Source organism: Chanodichthys erythropterus, chromosome 3 (assembly GCF_024489055.1).
Source record: "Chanodichthys erythropterus isolate Z2021 chromosome 3, ASM2448905v1, whole genome shotgun sequence".
Classification (NCBI taxonomy): domain Eukaryota; kingdom Metazoa; phylum Chordata; class Actinopteri; order Cypriniformes; family Xenocyprididae; genus Chanodichthys; species Chanodichthys erythropterus.
The window spans coordinates 11850191-11870241 of NC_090223.1; the positions used below are offsets into that span (position 1 = coordinate 11850191).

General features: G+C 34.0%; 1 protein-coding gene across 9 annotated transcripts in view; it reads right to left on the reverse strand.

The window, feature by feature from the left end:
• The window catches only part of LOC137017070 (protein NLRC5-like), a 59928-nt gene that overhangs the window by 13773 nt on the left and 26104 nt on the right, over positions 1–20051 (reverse strand). For 8 of the 9 annotated variants that reach the window (XM_067380996.1, XM_067380998.1, XM_067380997.1 and 5 more), the window contains 22 exons: positions 17412–17468; positions 17124–17228; positions 15031–15126; positions 14734–14850; positions 14233–14317; positions 13600–13795; positions 11665–13498; positions 10861–11031; positions 10380–10550; positions 10094–10264; positions 9744–9914; positions 9391–9564; positions 7226–7399; positions 6828–7001; positions 6484–6654; positions 6099–6272; positions 5648–5818; positions 4780–4953; positions 4535–4705; positions 4228–4398; positions 3921–4091; positions 3527–3697 (listed from right to left, as the gene is read on the reverse strand). In XM_067380996.1, coding sequence (XP_067237097.1) covers positions 3527–3697; positions 3921–4091; positions 4228–4398; positions 4535–4705; positions 4780–4953; positions 5648–5818; positions 6099–6272; positions 6484–6654; positions 6828–7001; positions 7226–7399; positions 9391–9564; positions 9744–9914; positions 10094–10264; positions 10380–10550; positions 10861–11031; positions 11665–13498; positions 13600–13795; positions 14233–14317; positions 14734–14850; positions 15031–15126; positions 17124–17228; positions 17412–17468 — 5070 coding nt within the window. The remainder of the gene's footprint in view (positions 1–3526; positions 3698–3920; positions 4092–4227; positions 4399–4534; positions 4706–4779; positions 4954–5647; positions 5819–6098; positions 6273–6483; positions 6655–6827; positions 7002–7225; positions 7400–9390; positions 9565–9743; positions 9915–10093; positions 10265–10379; positions 10551–10860; positions 11032–11664; positions 13499–13599; positions 13796–14232; positions 14318–14733; positions 14851–15030; positions 15127–17123; positions 17229–17411; positions 17469–20051) is intronic. The other variant, XM_067381002.1, reaches the window with a different exon arrangement.

The following is a 20051-nucleotide window of genomic DNA, read 5'->3' on the forward strand; positions in this document are numbered from 1 at the left end:
TATATTGCACACTATAAACACAATAAAAGCTTCAAAAAACCACGAAAAACGGGACCCTTAACTAATTATGTTGTAATGAATGTCATTTCAGTTCTACATATGCAGTAAAAGACAACAATACTCGAGCACTGTAAAACATTTTTCCACAAATTCAACTGACTGGCTTCTCTCCTGTATGATTTCATGAGTCTCTTCTGACCTACTAACTTAACTCCTTTCCAGCCTTCTTCCACCTCAGAAACATTGCTAAGATACGGAATATGTTATCTATTTCTGATACAGAAAAGTTTGTTCATGCTTTCATGACATCTCGACTAGATTACTGTAATGCATTATTAGCTGGTTGTCCTGCTTCCTCAATAAACAAGCTACAATTAGTACAAAATGCAGCTGCTAGAGTTCTTACCAGGTCAAGAAAATATGATCATATAACACCAATTTTATCATCTCTACGATTATAAAGTATTGCTAATGACCTATAAGGCTCTAAATGGTTTAGCTCCTGTGTACTTAACCGATCTTATATCACCCTACAATCCTTCACACTTCAATCCTTGTGCCTAGGATATCTAAGTCCACTAAAGGAAGGAGAGCATTTTCACATTTGGCTCCGAAACTCTGGAATAGCCTTCCTGATAATGTTCGGGGCTCAGACTCACTCACCAAGTTTAAATCTAGATTAAAGACGCATCTCTTTAGCCAAGCATTCACATAATGCATCTCATGTCAGATCAATTGCACGTGTATATATCTGATTAATGTTATGAACAGCAGCTACGCTAATTATTCTTCATTTGCTTTTCTGTTTTACCTCGGGATGCCCATCCCGAGGTAACTAGAGAGTACATAAGAAAACCTCAGATGACCAACACCTGTGAAGAGACGGCGCCAACTCCTGCAAGGACTTCAGAAGATGCTATCATCTGGATCAACATGCACATTCCCTAGTTTCTATACATCCCAATTATTGTTAATATGTAATTCATTTTTCCAGGAGCTCATTGCTTCTACCTTCAAGTAAAATTGCTAACAGTGTTTGTTAATTAATTGCGTAAATTATTACATTATTTGCTAACTGCATTCTTCTTTAAATTGTAACGTTGACATGCATTCTCTGTAAAGCTGCTTTGAAACGATATGTATTGTGAAAAGCGCTATACAAATAAATGTGAATTGAATTGAAATGTGAATTGAAATTGATCATACAAATAAAAACAGTATAAATAAAAACGGGTAAACTTTACAATAAGGCTCATTTAATAACATTAGTTAATGTATTAACCAACATGAACTAACAATGAACAATAAATTTGCTACAGTATTTAATAATCTTTGTTAATGTTAGTTAATCAAAATAGTCATTCATTGTTAGTTCATGATAGTTCACAGTGCATTAACTAATGTAAACAAATACAACTTTTGATTTGAATAATATATTAGTAAATGTTGAAAGATTATTAGATTGCAATAATTCTACACTATGTAAATGTAGCAGTAGCATATTCTTTCCTAATTTCACCCTCACACTCTGTCATGGCAATACCATGAAACTGCCTCGGCCTCGACGATCTCATCACAGCCCTATCTGTTAGAACTTGGGTCTGTGTAACGCTTAACAATTCAATTTTCAGACCATACAATGCAAATGCAAAAATGAAAAATTGAAACCAGATGTTAAATTTTTCTTGTTTTTCAGTTACATCATCAATGGATATTTGCCATTTTCCCTATTTTGCTAAATTATGACTTTAGAAACAATCATTTGAATAAATGAAATCTGTCCGATTTTCTATTTTTTGATTTTGTTGTCTTGTAATTTGTGCCGTGGGCTGTACCATTAGCACGGGGGTGTGGCCACGGACTATCATCTCATTAATGTAACTGCTTTATTTACACTGCATGCATGTTGAGGAGTAGTTTAAAAGAATGGAGGATGACCTTTTTCACCCAAAGTGCTATCATTTTTAATTATTAATATAATAACTGTGCTAAATATAAGGCAGTCTTGAACTGGGCATCGCGAGCAGCTTGGAAAAGTGTAATCCCGGTGGCTTGTCTGATTTGGCACATTGTCCAGCTTGTTTGTATTTACTTATTCGTTATTACTTTATTTGGTCCCACTTGTACTTATTGGGATCATATTGAATTGCAAAACACTTTTGCTGCTATTGAGGTGGATATGGGTAAGGTTAAGGAAAGCTTTGGTGGTATGGGTAGGTTTAAGGGTAGGGCTAAGGTGTAAGGGATGGGTCAACAGTGTAATAATAAATGTAATTACAGAAATTAATTACAGATGTAATTACATGCAGGTGTTTTTAAAATATAAGTACAATGTAAAAATATGCATGAACACAATGAGTGCATTGTATCAAATGATTAATTTAAATGTAAGTACATAGTAGTTAAGGCCACTTAATATAAAGTGGGTCCCTTTATTTTATTAATATACATTATGTTGTTGATCAGGGGTTACATTTTATTTGATAGGCTACCGTACAACCACGCGATACCAGTTAATTTACAGAGGGATAGGCAGCAGACGGAGGGCAGATCGAGCAGCAGCACTTGCCAAGATCCTTCACGTCAATATAGCATGAGAGATAAAAATACTACCAAGCAAAAATATACAGAAAATGTATAAAAAAAAAAAAAGCTCTTGTTTGTAATACAATAGGCTATTTGTACAGTAAAAATGCAGACTACCAAACGCTTGGTAGTGTTTTTATCTTTCATGCTATATTGACGTGAAGGATCTTGTCAAGTGCTGCTGCTCGATCTGCCCTCCGTCTGCTGTCTATCCCACTGAAAATGAACTGGGTGGCCAGTCCGAGAATGCCTTATATTTAGCACAGTTATTATATTAATAATTGAAAATGATAGCACTTCGGGTAAAAAAGGTCATCCTCTGTGTTTAGTCTTTTAAACTACTCCTTAACATGCATGCAGTGTAAATAAAGCAGTTACATTAATGAGATGATAGTCCGCGGCCACACCCCCATGCTTATGGTACAACCACGGGGCAAATTACAAGACAAAAAAATCGAAAAATAGAAAATCGGTTAGATTTCATTTATTCAAATGATTGTTTCTAAAGTCATAATTTAGCAAAAGTAAAATTGAAAAAAAGGGGGAAAATTGAAAATATCTATTGATGATGTAACCGAAAATTGGTTTCAATTTTTCATTTTGGCATTTGCATTGTATGGTCTGAAAAAGCTGAATGCAGTACAGGTCATAATCCTCACCCTCTCCATTTGAATGAACGGGAATGAATCAAAATACAAAAATTTATTAGGCTTCAAATAAAATTTTCTCAAAGATAGTTTTGGTCATTTAAGGTAGTTGCTATCATGCTGATATTCAAATGTTCATTTTTGTGATAAGATTAGCTAAATTATTGCTATTTGTAAATTGTTCTACATAAAATTAACTCCTAAATGAATACATATGTCAAAAGTGTTACAACAAATTTTACATTTTAAAGACTTTACTGCACAAATACAAAACCATATATATATATACTCACTGAATTATGTTTAGTTTACAGTGTTTATCCTCCAGTAGAGCAGCAAGCTGCTTCACTTTCTTTAAGTCCAATTTATAGCCACTCACATTCAGTTTTCTCAGGAGTAATGGATTTTTACCCAGAACTCCAGTCAAAAACGTACAGGCTTCATCTGCTTCAGGATTCAAAAACCTGGAGAATTGAAGTTGAAACAGGATTTGATTCAGTTCTCACCTCTAAATGTATATGTATAATATATGTATAATAATATAATGGACGATATAGAAGATATGGCTTAAAAACCTCAAATTTGAAATCAATTTATCTTTGATGCAATAACATATTTTTTAAAATAATAACATTTCTAAAAATATTTCACTTGCATATATATTTTGTATGATTTCATCAATCTTACCTCAAAGTTAGTTTACAGTTTGAATAAAGTAGTAAATCACTAAGCTCCTTCACTCCTGATTGTCCAGGATCATTTCCTGTGAGATCCAGCTCTCTCAGGTGTGAAGGGTTTGATCTCAGAGCTGAAGCCAGAGCTTTATAACCTTCTTCTGTGATACTGCAGTCTGAAAGTCTAGAACAGGAAGGAAAATGTTCAGACGATCATTCAGTTATTCTAGAAATGTCTTAAAATCAATGGCCTAAAAATGAAAGAGCTATTTAATTTTGTTCCTTGTACAAAACCTTTAATATGTTAGACATCAACTCACCTGAGTTTCTCCAGTTTACAATTCTCTTTCAGTCCATCAGAGAGCAACTTCACACCTGAATCCTTCAGATTATTATCATTCAGATCCAGATCATTTAGACTGCTGGAGTCTGAACTAAGAACTGAAGCAAGAGCCGAACAGCTTTCCGCTGTTAGATCACACTTACTGAGCCTAATAATAATAATAAAAACATCAATAATGAAGATATGTGACAGTACCTTTAACTTTGCCTACTTTTGCATAGAATTTTGCAAATGTCTAAATATCCTGTGACTGCTGAGTGTAGCTGATGGTGAAATGTACTCACTTGAGTATCTTCAGCTCACATACAGGGTTTTTCAGTCCATCACAGATCTGTTTTACTCCTGAGTCCAGCAGACGGCTGTTGTTTAGGTTCAACTCTTTCATGATAGTTTTGGAGGAGAGAACAGTAGCTAGAACTGAACAGCTTTTCTCTGTCAGCTCACAGTTACTCAGTCTAAACACAAAAACACCATTATATATTATTCAGCACATCGTTACTGACTGTGTGTATAAATAATGTCGACTCACTTCATTATCTCCACTTTGCTATGTGAGTCCATCAAAAGAGCAGAGAGCCTCCCTCCATCCAGATCTCCTAATTTATCTTCACTAAGATCCAGTTCTGTCAGTAATAATGGATTTGTACCCAGAACTCCACTGAGATAGTCACACGCTTCCTCTGCAGCAGCAGTTTTCAAAAATCTAAACAAAGCAGATTATAATTTTATATCACATAATCTTAAAATTCTATGCATTTTGCAGCACCATTCCTATTTAATGGGTCCAGCTAATATACATAGTGTGTGGTCTGTGTACTAGCACAAGATTTGTTAAATTCCAGCAACATTCTTTTTAAGTTTTATTTTTATGACCAGAAAAATAAAAAAAACTTTTTTTTGTGTAAGTTTTTAAAAATTAACAGATATTACTAATGTATTTATTGAATAACTGTTGTTAGATGTTATATAGAATGTTATATATTGTTATTATTAGATATAATATTATTTTGACAATTTACACAGAAATATTACATTAAGTAGTAATGTTAAATGGTAAGATATTAAGTTGTTCTACATATTTTAAAGGTTTATTACAAAAATGTAAAAAACAATTGATATTATGCATATTAAACAGGACAGATAGTCATGGTTTATGCAAAGATTTCATTAGTGCACTTAAAATGTGATTAAACTGATTAAACACTTCTGCTGTGTTAATGCAACAAGTTTTATCTTATGAAAAAAACACATGTTCCCGTCTATTTAAATTTTCCATATTGTATGTGATGGAAAGATTTTTTTTTTTATATTTGCATTTTTAATAAACATTTAAAGATTTGGTCTTTAAATTATAGTGTCCATTCAAACTACTGAACATTATCCTTTAGGAGACTCACCTCAGTGTCAGTTTACAGCCTGGTTTCTGTAGTACATTAAGGAGCTGCTCTACTCCTGATTGTCCAGGATAATTTCCTGTGAGATCCAGCTCTGTCAGGTGTGAAGAGTTTGATCTCAGAGCTGAAGCCAGAGCTTTATATCCTTCTTCTGTGATACTGCAGTTTGAAAGTCTGTAAAACAATAATAAGTTGTTTATTCTTTGTTTGGACAAAAATTAGAAATGCATTCTGACAACATATCTGGAACACAATAACTAAACAACATTTGCATAATTTATTCAGTTACATAATTTACTGCGATATTTAAAAGTAAGTGAAGTAAAAACATGAGATGAAAACAGATTAACTGAAATTTAAGTCACAGTAGTTTTTATTTTCAGTTACACTGACAGAAAAGGACATTTACAAATGTATATTACAATCAGAAATATCGATGTATAAAAATACACACTTGAGGTTTTCCAATCTGCATTGTGTATTCTTCAAAAGAGGACAGATCTTCACTATTCCTGAGTTTCCAAGTGTATTTCCACTCAGGTCAAGCTCTGTCAGGTTTGAAGGGTTTGAATTAAATGCTGAAGTCAGAGCAGCACAACCTTCTTCTGCTATCCAGTTATTACTGAGCCTGCAGAAAAAGAAAACAAAGACAGGACACATTCTTCAGTTTGTCTTAACACCTACAATAATAGATAAATTATATATGATGGTTCATCTAACAGCCCCCCAAAACTTTAAAGAACAGCATGAATAGTATTTGATTAGACTCTGAAAATGATTAAATGGTTTGGTTAATAGTTTTATTAATAGTTGAATCTATAACAATATAAAATACTCACTGAAGTATGTTGAGTTTACAGTGTTTATCTTGCAGTAACACAGCAAGCTGCTTCACATTTGAGTCTTCTAGTTTATGTCCCCTCAGATTCAGCTCATTCAGGAGTAAAGGGTTTTTACCCACAACTCTGTTTACAAATTGACAGGCTTCATCTGCAGCAGGACTCAAAAACCTGCATCAGGGAAGATGAATTAACTGTAATGAAAAACAGCATCTGATTCTGATAAAAAGTGTAAAATGTTTTTTCTTGAAGTTATTTTGATCCAACAGACAGTATTAGTTAAATAATATTTCTATAAATAATTCACCTGCGTATAATTTTTGTATTATTTCATCATGTCTTACCTCAGTGTCTTCAGTTGACAGTTTGGAACCTGTAATAAACCACTGAGCTCCTTCACTCCAGATTGTCCAGGATCATTTCCTGTGAGATCCAGCTCTATCAGGTGTGAAGGGTTTGATGTCAGAGCTGAAGCCAGATCTTTATAACCTTCTTCTGTGATACTACAGTCTGAAAGTCTAAATAATAAAAATGTAATCAATTACTCATTCAATAAAAAACAATATATCATAATCAGGACATAATTAGGACATTTATAATGTCCAGCACCTCAAAGAGATTAATGTTTATGAATAGATGTATTTTTTTTGTTGTTGTTGTTGATGTTGTTGTTTTGTTTTTTTACAGACCAGCTTTAGGTATTAACTTTATTGATTCATGTTTACATTAACCAAATTCAAACCTGAGTATCTGCAGTGAACACTGTGAATTTCCCAGTAAAGAGGCGATTTGTGTTACTCCAAAGTCTCCTATTTTATTCTCACTCAGATCCAGCTCTCTGAGGTTTGAAGGGTTTACATTAAAAGCTGACGCCAGAGCAGCACAACCTTCTTGAGTAATATAAATGTGATGAAACCTATAGAAACAAAGTGAAAACATTTAAATCTTTATATATATATATATATATATATATATATATAGATATATATATATATATATATATATGAAGAGCTCTTTTCCAAAACGCGATAAACTGCAAATTTAAAAAAAAATGAGTTTGTCATGCCATTTTGCTGTGTACTGAACCTATTCTCTGCTCCATCAATGTTTCATGCCAAATCGCTATATTTCCTTGTTTAAAATGTACCGCAAGATGCAGTTTCTTTCCAAAACGCTATAAGCGCCGAAGCTGTTTTTAGCCTAGATGCGATATATCCTCCTCTCGCCAATCAGAATTCGGCGAGCGTTCGATGCAATCTAACATGGCAGTTCTTTGAAGCGAGGGAGTTTGTTTGTGCTCAGTCTTTAAAATGAGTGCTTTAAACTCTATTAACACTTTTGATGGCCTGGATGAGCCAGTGAGACCTACACCTGGGGACCGGAGCGCCAACTCGGCTCGGTTCCCGAGATAGGTTCATTTGAATATAAGGGTGTCTCGGCTCGCCTCGCCTCGTATGTGTGTGTGTGCGCAAGTGTGTGACATTGTATCAGGCAATCAACCTGTTCAGTAAACTGTTTAAAACGTATAGTTACCCGATCAATACTGAGATTCTAGATGATTTTTATATAAAAAGGCTAAGAAGAGGCGCTCAACTCATGGCTGCTTTATAAGAGGCTCGCCACGCCTTGTGTGTGTGTGTGTGTGTGTGTGTGTGTGTGTGCAAGTGTGTGACATCGTATCAGGCGATCAAACAGTTCAGTAAACTGTTTAAAAAATATAGTCACCTTTTCAATACTGAGATTCTAGATGTTTTTATATAAAAAGGCTAAAAAAAAGGATGCATTTATAGCGTTTTGAAACAAAAAAAAATAAACTTTGAATTTACAATCAACAAAATTGTTGTTTCATTTAACAATCATTGTTTAACGTGTTCAGACTGAGCCAATAGACCATTTTAACAGGATAAACTGAATTATTAACAAAATGTATAGGTCTAGGTAAAAAAAATGTAATTTTCATGAAAACGATTAAAATGGATTTATAGCGTTTTGGAAAAGAGCTCTTCATATATATATATATATATATATATATATATATATATATATATATATATATATATATATATATATATATATGTGTGTGTGTGTATGCGTGCGTGTTTTTGTGACAAATCAGGACACAAATCTGTAAAATGACAAGGGTATGACATAGGTATTACAAGGAGAGGGTGACTTATGAGGACATTATCCCATGTCCCCATTTTTCAAATGGCTTATAAATCATACAGAATGAGTTTCTGTGAGAAAGTAAAAGTGTGCACAGTTTCCTGTGATGGGTAGGGTTTAGGGATAGGGGTAGTGTAGGGTGATAGAAAATAAGGTTTGTACAGTATAAAAACATTACACCAATGGAATGTCCCCACAATTCACAAAAATAAACCTGTGTGTGTGTGTTAAAATCTCATACTGAAGATGAAAACCATTAGGCAATGCAATGTCTTGCAAAAGGCATAAAAACAATATTTTGCGAAAACTTAAAATATTAAAAGAGATTACTGAACTAAGTATTTTAGAGCACAGAAGAATTCTGTCGGATAAAGGTTATTATAGAAAGTTTCTTTCAAACAAATCAATTATATTAAAAGGGCAGCTGTTAAAAAGCCACTGCTCAGCAGCAAACAGCCAAAAATACAACTTAACCCCCAACTGCCAGCCTTCATGGAGTCCGTTCTTGAGTCTCCAGTAGCTTCAAAGCTTATTCAATTTTCACAAAATATTTGTTTTTATGCCTTTTGCAAGACATTGCATTGTTTCAGGCTTTTCATCTTTAGATTGATCCTTCTTCCTCCCCATATTGCATGGAAACTGTGACTTGCTTAATAATTTGGATCAACTTAAAGACTTAAGTTTCCATTTACCTAACATGATCTTGCAAACTATTGAACAAACCTGTCTGAGATTACTTACTTCAGCTTTTCCAGTCTGCACTCTACATTTGAAAACAGAGACGAGATGATCTTCATCCCTGAGTCTTTGAGATTACTCCGACTTAGATCCAGCTCTTTCAGATTTGAAGGGTTTAATTTTAAAGCTGCAGCTAAAGCATGCCAATCTTCTTCTGTTATACAGGGGTCATTCAGACTGTATAAAGAGAAAACTACATTTCAGTATTACATAGGTGATGATGTGTAAGATACTACTTTTACTGTTACTTTTAAAAGTGACAACTGATAATGATTGTGCCTGTACAAAAGCACCATATATAAATAAAATGCATGTTTAAAAGCCCTTAAACTTGTCATTATAATGATACAACTTACATCATTGTGTTGAGTTTACAGTGTTTATCTTCCAGTACAGGAACAAGTTTCTTCAATCCTGAGTATCCCAGTTGACATTCATTCAGATTCAGCTCTCTCAGGAGTAACAGGTTTTTACCCAGAACATCAGTCATTTCCTGACAGACTTCCTCTGCTTTAGGACTCAAAAACCTGCAGAAGGGAAATTGAACCAAAGTGAATTTATTTTTCAACTAAGCTTGTATCATTTGATTCTAATAGGAAAAGTGTGAAATGGTTAATCTTGAATTTACTTTTTTAAAAATAGTAGATACAGTACTTTCACCAAGTAATTCTTCTGCATATTCATTTGTATCATTTCATCACGTCACCTTATTTTTAGTTTACAGTCTGGTTTCTGTAGTACATCAAGGAGATGCTCTACTCCTGACTGTCCAGGATCATTTCCTGTGAGATCCAGCTCTATCATGTGTGAAGGGTTCGATTCCAGAGCTGAAGCCAGAGCTTTATACCCTTCTTCAGTTACACTACAGTTAGAGAGTCTAGAGAGGAGATTTCAATCAAAAATTGGTCACTGAATATAGAGACAAACAAATTGCCCAGTTTTGGACACAGTAGATTTGGAGTCTAACATTAATATGTTAGACATCAACTCACTTTAGTTTCTCTAGTTTACAATTTTCTTTCATTCCACCAGAGAGCAACTTCACTCCTGGATCCTTAAGATTATTATCGCTCAGATCAAGATCCTTCAGACTGCTGGAGTCTGAATTGAGAACTGAATCCAGAGCTGAACAGCTTTCCTCTGTTAGACCACACTTACTGAGCCTGAAAAAAAAAAAAAAGTTTGTCAGTGTATTCAATTCAAACCAACTTCACCAGCATTGGAGGCATGCATGCTAGCAAGGACAATTGCAACCACCACAGGGCCAGGAGCGTGGGATTTACTGCACAGCTCTTAATTTCATTAATTCATTATGGTGAACTACCATTAACTCCCCTTATCAGTCAAAATGAAGGAAATGTAAATTAAGCATATTTGTTTCTGAAATAAAGTAGATTGTATAATCTTAAACTTGTTAGTCAGTACAATTTCTATTAATTAACGGATGGTATTGTCTGCAGTCACACAACTTACCTCAGTATCTCCAATTTACACTTTACACTCTTCAGTCCAGCGCAGAGCAGCATCACTCCTGCATCCTGCAGATTATTATTGTCCATAATCAGCTCTTTCAGACTGTTATCTGAATTGAGAGCTTTAGCCAGACTTGAACAGCTTTTGTCTGTTATGTTACAATCGCTTAACCTACAAGAAATAATTTAGAACACAAAGTAAAATTTAATACAAACAGTGGATTTGCTATATGCAAATATTTTTTTAAAAAAAAGCATTTATTTATTTCAGATGAACAATACATATACTCTAGGATGATGAGCTACATTGCCAATACAACTAATCTTATTATGCTACATAGAAACAAACATGCTTGAATAAAATGTTGGGACATTGTAAAACACCAAATGTAAAAAACGCTTAACAAGCTAAATGTATTATGACAGTGATATTAAGACATCAAATGCAGTATACACCCTAATGATGATGCATACTAAATAGATGAAAGCAGAATATGAACTCAACATGCTGTATGTCACTATAATTTGCAGAATTTAATTTTAATTATGCGTTTTTAATGATTTTAATAATCAATAATGGTTATAATTAACTATTAAAAATTGTAAATTAATATGGTTAATAACCCTCATATACTTTCATTTACATCTGTTATGTGATTACTGATAACAGATCACTCCAAACTTTAATGCTGACATGCATTTTCTGTTTGAAACGATATATATATAAATAAAATATGAAAATAAATTTTGCAGGGCACCGGGCCTTCAGGAGCTGGGTTGAAGACCCCTGCTTTAAATAACTTACACAGCTCTTTTGGAGATTTTCACAACTTCCAGTAGTCTAAAGAGACACTCGTCTGATTTCTTGAATTTCTGAAGCTCAAACTCCTCCATCTCTTCCTCTGATGTCAACAAAACAAAGGCCACAGCAGACCAATGGGCAGGTGAAAGGTCAGTTGAAAGACTTCCTTTGTTAAGTTGGTTTTGAATCTCTTTCACCAGAGTTTGGTCATTCAGTTCATTCAGGCAGTAGAACAGATTGATGGATCTCTCTGGAGACAGATTCTCTTCTAACTTCTGTTTGATGTACTTAACTATTTCCTTGTTGCTCTGGTCATTGTCATCTTGCTGTGTCAAAAGACCTCGTAAGAGTGGACGATTGGTCTGGAGTGACAGACCAAGGAGGAATCGAAGGAAAAGATCCAGGTGTCCAGTTTCACTCTCGAGAGCCTTGTCCACTGCAGTCTTGAGCAAATCAATCATGGGTTCATTTTCCTGTTCCTGTTCTGTAGACTCATGAACAAACACACTTTTCTTGTTGATGTCTAGAAACAGATGTGCATAAAGTGCTGCAATAAACTCTTGAATGCTCAAGTGAACAAAACAGAAAGTGGTACCGAGAATGATCCCCTTTTCCTCCTTAAAGATCTGGGTACACATGCCTGAATACACAGATGCTTTAGAGGCGTCAATACCACAGGATTCCAGATCTGTGTCATAAAAGAGCAGATTGTTTCTTTGCAGCTGGTCAAATGCCAATTTCCCCAGTGAAAGGATGGCGTTTTTATCCCAGAAAATATTGGGTGTGTATTCACCCTCATACTTTCGACGACTCTGCAGGATCTGAAAGCGGAGAAAGTGTGTGTACATCTGTGTCAGAGTCCTGGGAGTGTCTTCAGTATTTGATTCCTGCTGTATTTTAGAGGAGTCACTAGCCATATTGTTTTCCAGATCATTATTTCTTTTCTCCTCCAAAATGTTCTGGAGAACAGTGGCTGAAATCCAGCAGAAGACTGGGATGTAGCACATGATAAAGAGACTCCTTGATTTTTTAACATTATCAATGATTTCATTGGCCAAATCCACATCAGTGAATCTTTTTCTGAAGTACTCCTCCTTCTTTTGTGCAGTATTGAATCCTTGTACTTCTGTCACACGGTTAATACATTCAGGAGGAATCTTAATGGCAGCTGCTGGTCTGGTGGTGATCCAGATGAGAGCAGAAGGAAGCAGATTTCCCTCGATGAGGTTTGTTAGGAGAACATCCAGAGGGACTTTTGATGACACATCACGGCACTTTTCATTACCCTTAAAGTTTAGAGGAAGACGACATTCATCTAATCCATCAAGGATGAAGAGGAATTTAAATTTATCACTTGTCAGGTTCAGTCCTTTTATCTCTGGAAAAAAAAAACTTATAAGACTTGTCAAGCTTTGTGTTTCTTTCTCCATTAAGTTCATCTCTCGAAATGCAAGGGGAAATATGAAAGTAATGTCCTTATTTTCTTTTCCTTCAGCCCAATCCACAATAAACTTTTGCACAGAGATGGATTTTCCGATGCCAGCGACTCCTTTTGTCAGTACAGTCCTGATCTCCATGTCTTGTTCAGGTGGTTCAAATAAATTTTTGCATTCAACTGGTTTCTCTTGTGATTCATGTCGCCTGTCAGCAGCTTGAACTTGCCTTACTTCGTTTTGGGTATTGACTTGTTTACTATCACCCAGAGTCATATAGAGATCTGTGTAGATGTTATTCAGAAGCTTGGAGTCACCATGCTTTGCAATTCCTTCAGATACAGATTGATGTTTCTTCTTCAGGCTTGATTTTAGCGGTCGCTGATGAATGAGGACCATCTCATCTAACACACAAACAAGAACAAAACAAACGATATATGCATCATTTTCACTTGTACATTTTATAAGTGACAATGACAGATTGTTATGCCCATGAATCTCTTACCTTGTAGTTTATCTGCAGCCTCAACTTCCTTAATTTCTCTCAAGAAAAAGAGCGTCATATCAAGAGCTGCTTCTTTGATATCACGCATTTCCTCTGTAAAGTCCTGCACAAAGTATTGTGTGTTCTCTTTTTTTAATATTTTCTTAAACTTTTCCAGCTCATTCTTCAGAAATATGAGTATTTTGTTCTCAACAGCCTGAAAACAAATCAAGAAAAATAAGGCACAGAACAAAAAAGTAACATGTTTTTGTTTGTTTTATTTAAATACAGGCAAACAACATTAAAATGAATAAAGTGGTGATGAATACAAAATGCAAACAGAGATAACAAGAAACTGGTATGGAGCAAATCAAATAATCAACATGATTTCTTGGTATCTTGGTTCATTTGTTTTTGTATTCACTGTCATGTGGCTGAAACATAAGTACTGTTTTATTTTTGAGTTTGACATTTATTTTTGAGTTAAGATTTCAAAAATGAAGGATTATTAAAACATCAGTTAACAAGAAACATTTTAAAGATAAAAATTAAATTAATTTTCCATTTGTTCAATAACCTATTAGTTTGTATAAATAAAAAAATAAAAAAATACATACATACATCAATCATGAGCATTTATGAATTTTTACTTGCCTTGAAGATCCAAAGAAGATTTTCTCTGAAATCCTTTCGGTTGCGGTAATTCTTGTAGTCCGAGTCTGATTTCTCAATTTGAACCCTGTTAAAAAAATAAAAAATAAAGGTGGATTTAATTTATTTATTTATTTTTAAGTCTCAGTTACTAGGAGGGGCAGAGATATATGACTGTAATAGTAGACTTTACAATAGATGCATATGTCTTCCTCTTGAACCTAATGAGTCAAATTTATGTTCTAATTGAAAGGTGCTGAATTTAACTTGCAAAAATTGTCAGTGTGGTTCTCATTTTCATTGTTATATGGATCACTGCCCATGGTCATTTTGCTTCAAAAGGTACATGTACATTACATTTTAATAACCATGTTACATATTATAGCTTATTAAGTCTCTAGTAAAAAAAAAAAAAACATAAAACATTTTGGCAAAGAAGATCCATTTACGTAGTAATGTAGGTTAAATTGTAAAAAGGTAAACTGTGGTATCTTCTGTTCCCACCTGTTGAGAAGAAAAGTTGCCAGTTCCACATCACTCTTCAATTTCTTCTGTGCTTTTAGAGCTTTCCACCGTGAAAATTCTGCACCAATATTTACTGTGGTCTTCTGCTCTTTGTTACTAAACCACACACAAAAAGATAAAAAAAATCACGATGAAAATTTAACGGGTTTGCAGCTGTCAATTTCATTTGTTCAAACGACTGTCAAACCAGCAGCTTATTACTACCTACTTTGTCAGTACAGTAAAACAGTTGTTGTGAAATTCAGTTTTATGACAAAAAATTAACACAAGAAATACCTTTTGGAAGGTGACGATGTTTCCTCACTGAAGTTCGGTCCATCACCTTTTGAATGGTCAGTCTGGATACTGGATACATGTGAGCCTGATCTTACACTAATGACATGAACAACAGGAAAAAAAAAAAACACTTTACTACACAAGATCCTTTAGTTTCTTTTCAAGAGATTTGATGATGCAAATAATACTTTGATGCAATAAAGCCCCTTTATGGAATGTATATATGCTTGATTGCTTGTTCTCTATTTCCACTGTGAATGTACAAACACTAGTGGCTACCTGTCTAACTGAATAACCATGTTAACATCGCTATAATGCAAAACAAATGAATTATAAGTTTTGTTTTGTTGATATTGCAGTACAATGACAGATAAATATTTCAGCAAATCTTACATAATGGCAGATTTGAACCTTATGTTAATTTAATCCTCCGTATTACTTGCACGTGTTTATTCTGTTTTGGTTTTGTTATTATACCTGTTACTTCTGTTCCCATTTTTATGCCACTAGCTACTTTCCTTGGTAACTGCTTAGTTCATCACATGATCGTAGCTCTGTTAATTACCTCCCCCTATGTATTTAAGCCCTTTGTTTTTTAAAGTTATTTGTTCAATGTGAGCCTGATCTTTCACTAATGACAAAGAGAAAATAGAGAAAATTTTTTAGTCTCATGGCTATGGTTCTTGAGGAACTTTTTGCGAATTTGTGAAGCATGGACTCGAGCTGAGTGGATCACCTTTAACTGCAGAGTTTGGTCTGAATTATGATTTTAATACATTACACATGGGTTCTCACTTTCAGCTTGCCTCCAGAGGATTAATATTACACAGACATTGTGCTCAGTGATTTATTCTTGTATTTAGTCACACATACCACAGTGAGGAGATAAGTTACTTTACAGACAAACATCTGGATACGTATGAGCTTGACCTTGCAATAATGACACATAGGACAGAGAGAAAAAACACTTGAATGCAGGAACTTTTTCTAGCTAAATTTTCAAACGTTCACACAACAGCTCACATACAGTAATCAAGTCTTTTGTGCAACTTACTGTGTGCAACTTACTGAAACTACAGTTTAACATTTAATTATGATTGTTTTCTCAACTGTGACAATAAAAAATTAATTAGCACAATGCTTTGAGAAGCAAAACTAGAGAGTTTAATGAAAAGTATATATTGAAATACGTTATAACAGTGTAGGTGTGACAAACAATAAGCAACACACTAAATATGTTTTTGGTAGATGATGGCTTCTTCTCACTGAAGTTTGGTCCATCACCTTTTGAATGGTCACTTCTCCCAGACACTTGACTCATGTGAAACTAATCTTTCACTTTTGACAAAAAAAAAAAAAAAAAAAAAAAAAATCACAGGAGGTTCAATATATATACATGCATGCTATATTATAATCATTAATTATTATTCTTTACTCAACTGCAAAAGAAGAAATTAGTCAACAATGCATGAAACACCATTTCAAGACTCCTCAATGCACTGGCTTTTCCCATCTGTACGTCCTATGTCATGTTAAGTATAGGTTTCAGTTTCTGCTTCCTTGGTTGCCTTGATTATTAAGTATATTTTCATACTTTTTTATATTCATAGTTTAATTAATTTCACACACCTGTTTCTTATTTTGATCATAAGCTTGCTCTATAACCTTCAGATTGTCGTGTTATTTGCCTGGCATTGATTAAGTTTAGGGCACACTTTTATGTATATTCCATGTTTAGCCTTGCTTGTATCTTCATTATGATTTATTTATTAAGGTGCATTTGGATATGCTTTGCCTCGTCATAAGCTCATTTCCATGTTCTATATAAGCTTATATTTTCTGAGCGTTAGTTATCTATTGACTCATTGTAACTGGGTCAACAAGGTTATTCCTTTCTTCTCAGCCCATCAACAGATTGAGTTTCTTCTGATGATTTTGGCTTGATAATTTTGTATTTATGATTTCAGTCAATTCTCTTGAATAAATATTTGACAAAAAAATGTGATTAATATTAACTCAAAATTTGAGAAACATAACTATTGTTTTATTATAGTTTATGTGTGACCAACAACAACAAAGAACACGTTAAATACCTTTTGTCAGGTGATGTTTTGTTCGTGCTGAAGTTTGGTCCATCACCTTTTGAACGGTCACTCGTCATAGACACAGAGCTGATCACAGGTGAACCTGATCTTTCACTAAAGACATAAAGAGATAGAAAAACACCATTAAAGGAGGTTCTTCAGTCTCATCTGAAGAGCATTTTGTTCACCTCACAATTATGTATGTGTTTACATGTGATTGTCTGTTGTCAGTCAAGATCATTCACATACACCACAGTGAAGAAATTTTAATAATTTAAAGAAAAAGACATGGAATACCTTTTGATTTGTGATGGATTTTCCTCACTGAAGGACACATGTGGGCCTGATCTCTCACTAACAACACAAAGAATGTTCCTCAGTCTCATTTGAAGAAATTCAGTTGCTTATTACATACAATTTAACAAACTGTAGCCTGCTTTATTCTTCTTCTCCCACCAGTAGAAGGTGAAATTAGCTTATCACAATGCTATAATACAATTGAAAATCTGAGTCTGATCTTTCACTAATGACACAAAGAGGAAAGAGAAATAAACATTTTAAATTGATGCAAATTGATGCATACGGCCATGTGCCAAAAGCTAGTTTTTTTTTTACTTTATAAAGTTTTAAATATGGATATTTATTTCACAAAAACCCATTGCTTCATTTCAATCTTTTTCCCCCTAGGGGTGACCCTGAATAGTTGACGATTCGAATCTTCGATAGGAGGAGCCTGATTCGACTACCAATCTCACAGTTGAATCGTCGCAGAGGTGTTATGAGACGAGATATGTTGGCGCTCAATATCTGATTTTACATAGACATACCGGTTCATTCCCAATAGGTTAATATACAGCCTATTCTGTTAATACTATAAATAAAAATGTGAAAAGAAAGAAGCTTTTAATAAATATTTTTAATGTGCGTGAATAAATCCAACCACTCCTGTGACAGATTTAAGTTTCACTTCCATGATCTGTGACCAACAGAGGAGCATCTTTACGGCAGGGATTAAATCTTTAACAATGTCTGAAAAACGTATGATGCAAGTTGTGCCAACAGCTCATGTCCTAGAACTCAACAACAACAAACATTGCGCCGCGCTTCTGCCGGCCAACGAGCTGACTAATGTTAGCTGACTAGCGCGCTATTTGTAAAGACTCAAACGGACACAGGCAGATCGCGTGAAAGACTGGATTTTTCTCTCTCAATCAGGTAGGGTAGCTACAAGTGATTTCAAACTATTTCAGCCAGATGTAATTTGATTTTTGGATGCTGTCAATGTTTAGCTAAAAAGACTGCCACTCCAGTTTAACGTTTATTGTCTCTGCAGTTAAAAAGACAAAGCTGACAATTCTAGCTATACTTTCGTTATTTTAATAATTTCTTTAATTTTAATTTATTTATTGATCACTCTGGGTTATTTAATTTAACTATTTGTGGCTTGTGTTTTGAAAATATGTTCCCCTGCACTTCAGGCATTTTGCAGTTTTACTTGATCATATTTCATTTTTTTAAACAGGCTATTTTCATTTATTAGAACGGTATATTCTGTTCTAATTCAATTCTGTAAATTAATGTTTGATAAAAAAAATTATAATTTTTTTTATTAAATTAATTTATTTATTTAGTTAAAGCTTGCTCACTCAGACAGTTTAGCCGATGTAATTTGATTTGCCGACATATGAAATTTATATCTATCTGTGTGGCCTTTCTGCAGTTATATATATATATATATATATATATATATATATATATATATATATATATATATATATAAGGTTTATTGATCCAAAATGTTTTTATTCATTTTCTTCTAAAAAAATCATTGTCAGTTTCGTCAGGCAGTTTGGTCGGTTTATTAGAAAGATGTTTATTAGAAGAGCTGTAAGGATTATTTTTTATGATAGATGGATATATTTATTTCAGGCTTCAAAACATGCACCCCATTCACTATCATTATAAATCTGGAAAGCCAGGATATTTTTAAATATATCTCTGATTGTGTTTGTCTGAAATAAGATAGTCATATTCACCTAGGATGGCTTGAGGGTGAGTAAATCATGGGATAATTTTCATTTTTGGGTGAACTATCCCTTTAAAACAGATCCAATCTTTTGACCATATTTGATTTTTTGGCCAATCTTTTTACATTCACTTTAAACAGGACTGGTATCCCATATCTGTGTTTACATTTACAATTCCCGACCAAAATGATTGTCTGTAAAACCTTTACTATGCACATGGTGGAACCTTGGGCCAAAGTTATCACCTCATTGCTGAAAAAATATAATATAGCTTTCAATAGAGAAGCTGTTTCATTAATGAAATTCACTGGGCAAAGGTTGAAATCCAGCACTGTGTGTGCAATAAAAAAGCTCCCACCTCAATAAAAAAGCTGCGAGTGAGCACATACAGGCACGTCTGCTTCATAATAAAATATTAAAAAAAAAATCTTTGTTTGCAAATGTGTTGTCCTTACTTTGTGATGTTTTGGAGTTCTTTGGGGAATCAGACATGCATGTTTAGACATAGATTGGATGTCCAGAAAAAAACAACAGTAAAAAAAAATAAAAAATCTGATTTTTTTTGTGCTAGTGTAAATGCAGCCTAAGAGACCAAACTAGAAGACATTAGGAAACTAGTTAAGTTCTTCTTAAAAAAAAAATTGTACACTACCACCACCAAACTATCCTCAATTTGGATGACAAATTATCCAAACCATATTTAATTTAAGCTAAATATTTTATTTTTTGTGATCATGGCATTGCTATTCATGTTTGAGAACATGGAAATAGGAACAACACTGTGGCACCTGGTGGATCATTAATGTTTAAACACTTCAACCATTTCAACATTTGTTCTGCCACTATAAACTACCAATAAATCTTCTGTATCCTGCATCCCTTTATAGACTTTAGACTACTGAAAAGATAA